The following is a 328-nucleotide window of genomic DNA, read 5'->3' as shown; positions in this document are numbered from 1 at the left end:
CCCCATGTCACGCCGTGTCACCCCCTGTCATCCCGTGTCACCCCCACCGCTCTGTGTCACCCCGCGGCGGCGCCCTCCCCGCTGCCCCCGCCCCCTGGTCAGACCCCGCCCCCCGATGGGCGGAGCGTGAGGCGGCGGGCCCGCTCCCCCCTCCGCCCGTGACGCGCTTTGTCGGCGCCCGTCGCGCGGCGTCGGTGCCGGTGGCGGCCATGGCGCAGCCCGGCGGCAGCCGCCCCATCACCATCAGCGACGTGCAGCAGCTGGTGAGGCGGAAGGACGAGGTGGAGGCGCAGATCAAGGCCTACTACGAGCTGCTGGAGGGGGTCAG

General features: G+C 75.3%; 1 protein-coding gene across 1 annotated transcript in view; it reads left to right on the top strand.

The window, feature by feature from the left end:
* Positions 1 to 151: 151 nt before the first annotated feature.
* PSMD9 (proteasome 26S subunit, non-ATPase 9) overlaps positions 152 to 328 on the top strand; it is a 4,115-nt gene continuing 3,938 nt past the window's right edge. The window contains exon 1 of the mRNA XM_014961294.1: positions 152 to 323. Within this exon, the coding sequence (XP_014816780.1) occupies positions 210 to 323 (114 nt within the window). The 5' untranslated portion in view covers positions 152 to 209. The remainder of the gene's footprint in view (positions 324 to 328) is intronic.

Source organism: Calidris pugnax, unplaced genomic scaffold (genome assembly GCF_001431845.1).
Source record: "Calidris pugnax isolate Ruff unplaced genomic scaffold, ASM143184v1 scaffold32, whole genome shotgun sequence".
Lineage (NCBI taxonomy): Eukaryota > Metazoa > Chordata > Aves > Charadriiformes > Scolopacidae > Calidris > Calidris pugnax.
Note: the sequence above shows the minus strand (reverse complement) of the source record. Positions and strands in the feature narration are given on the sequence as shown.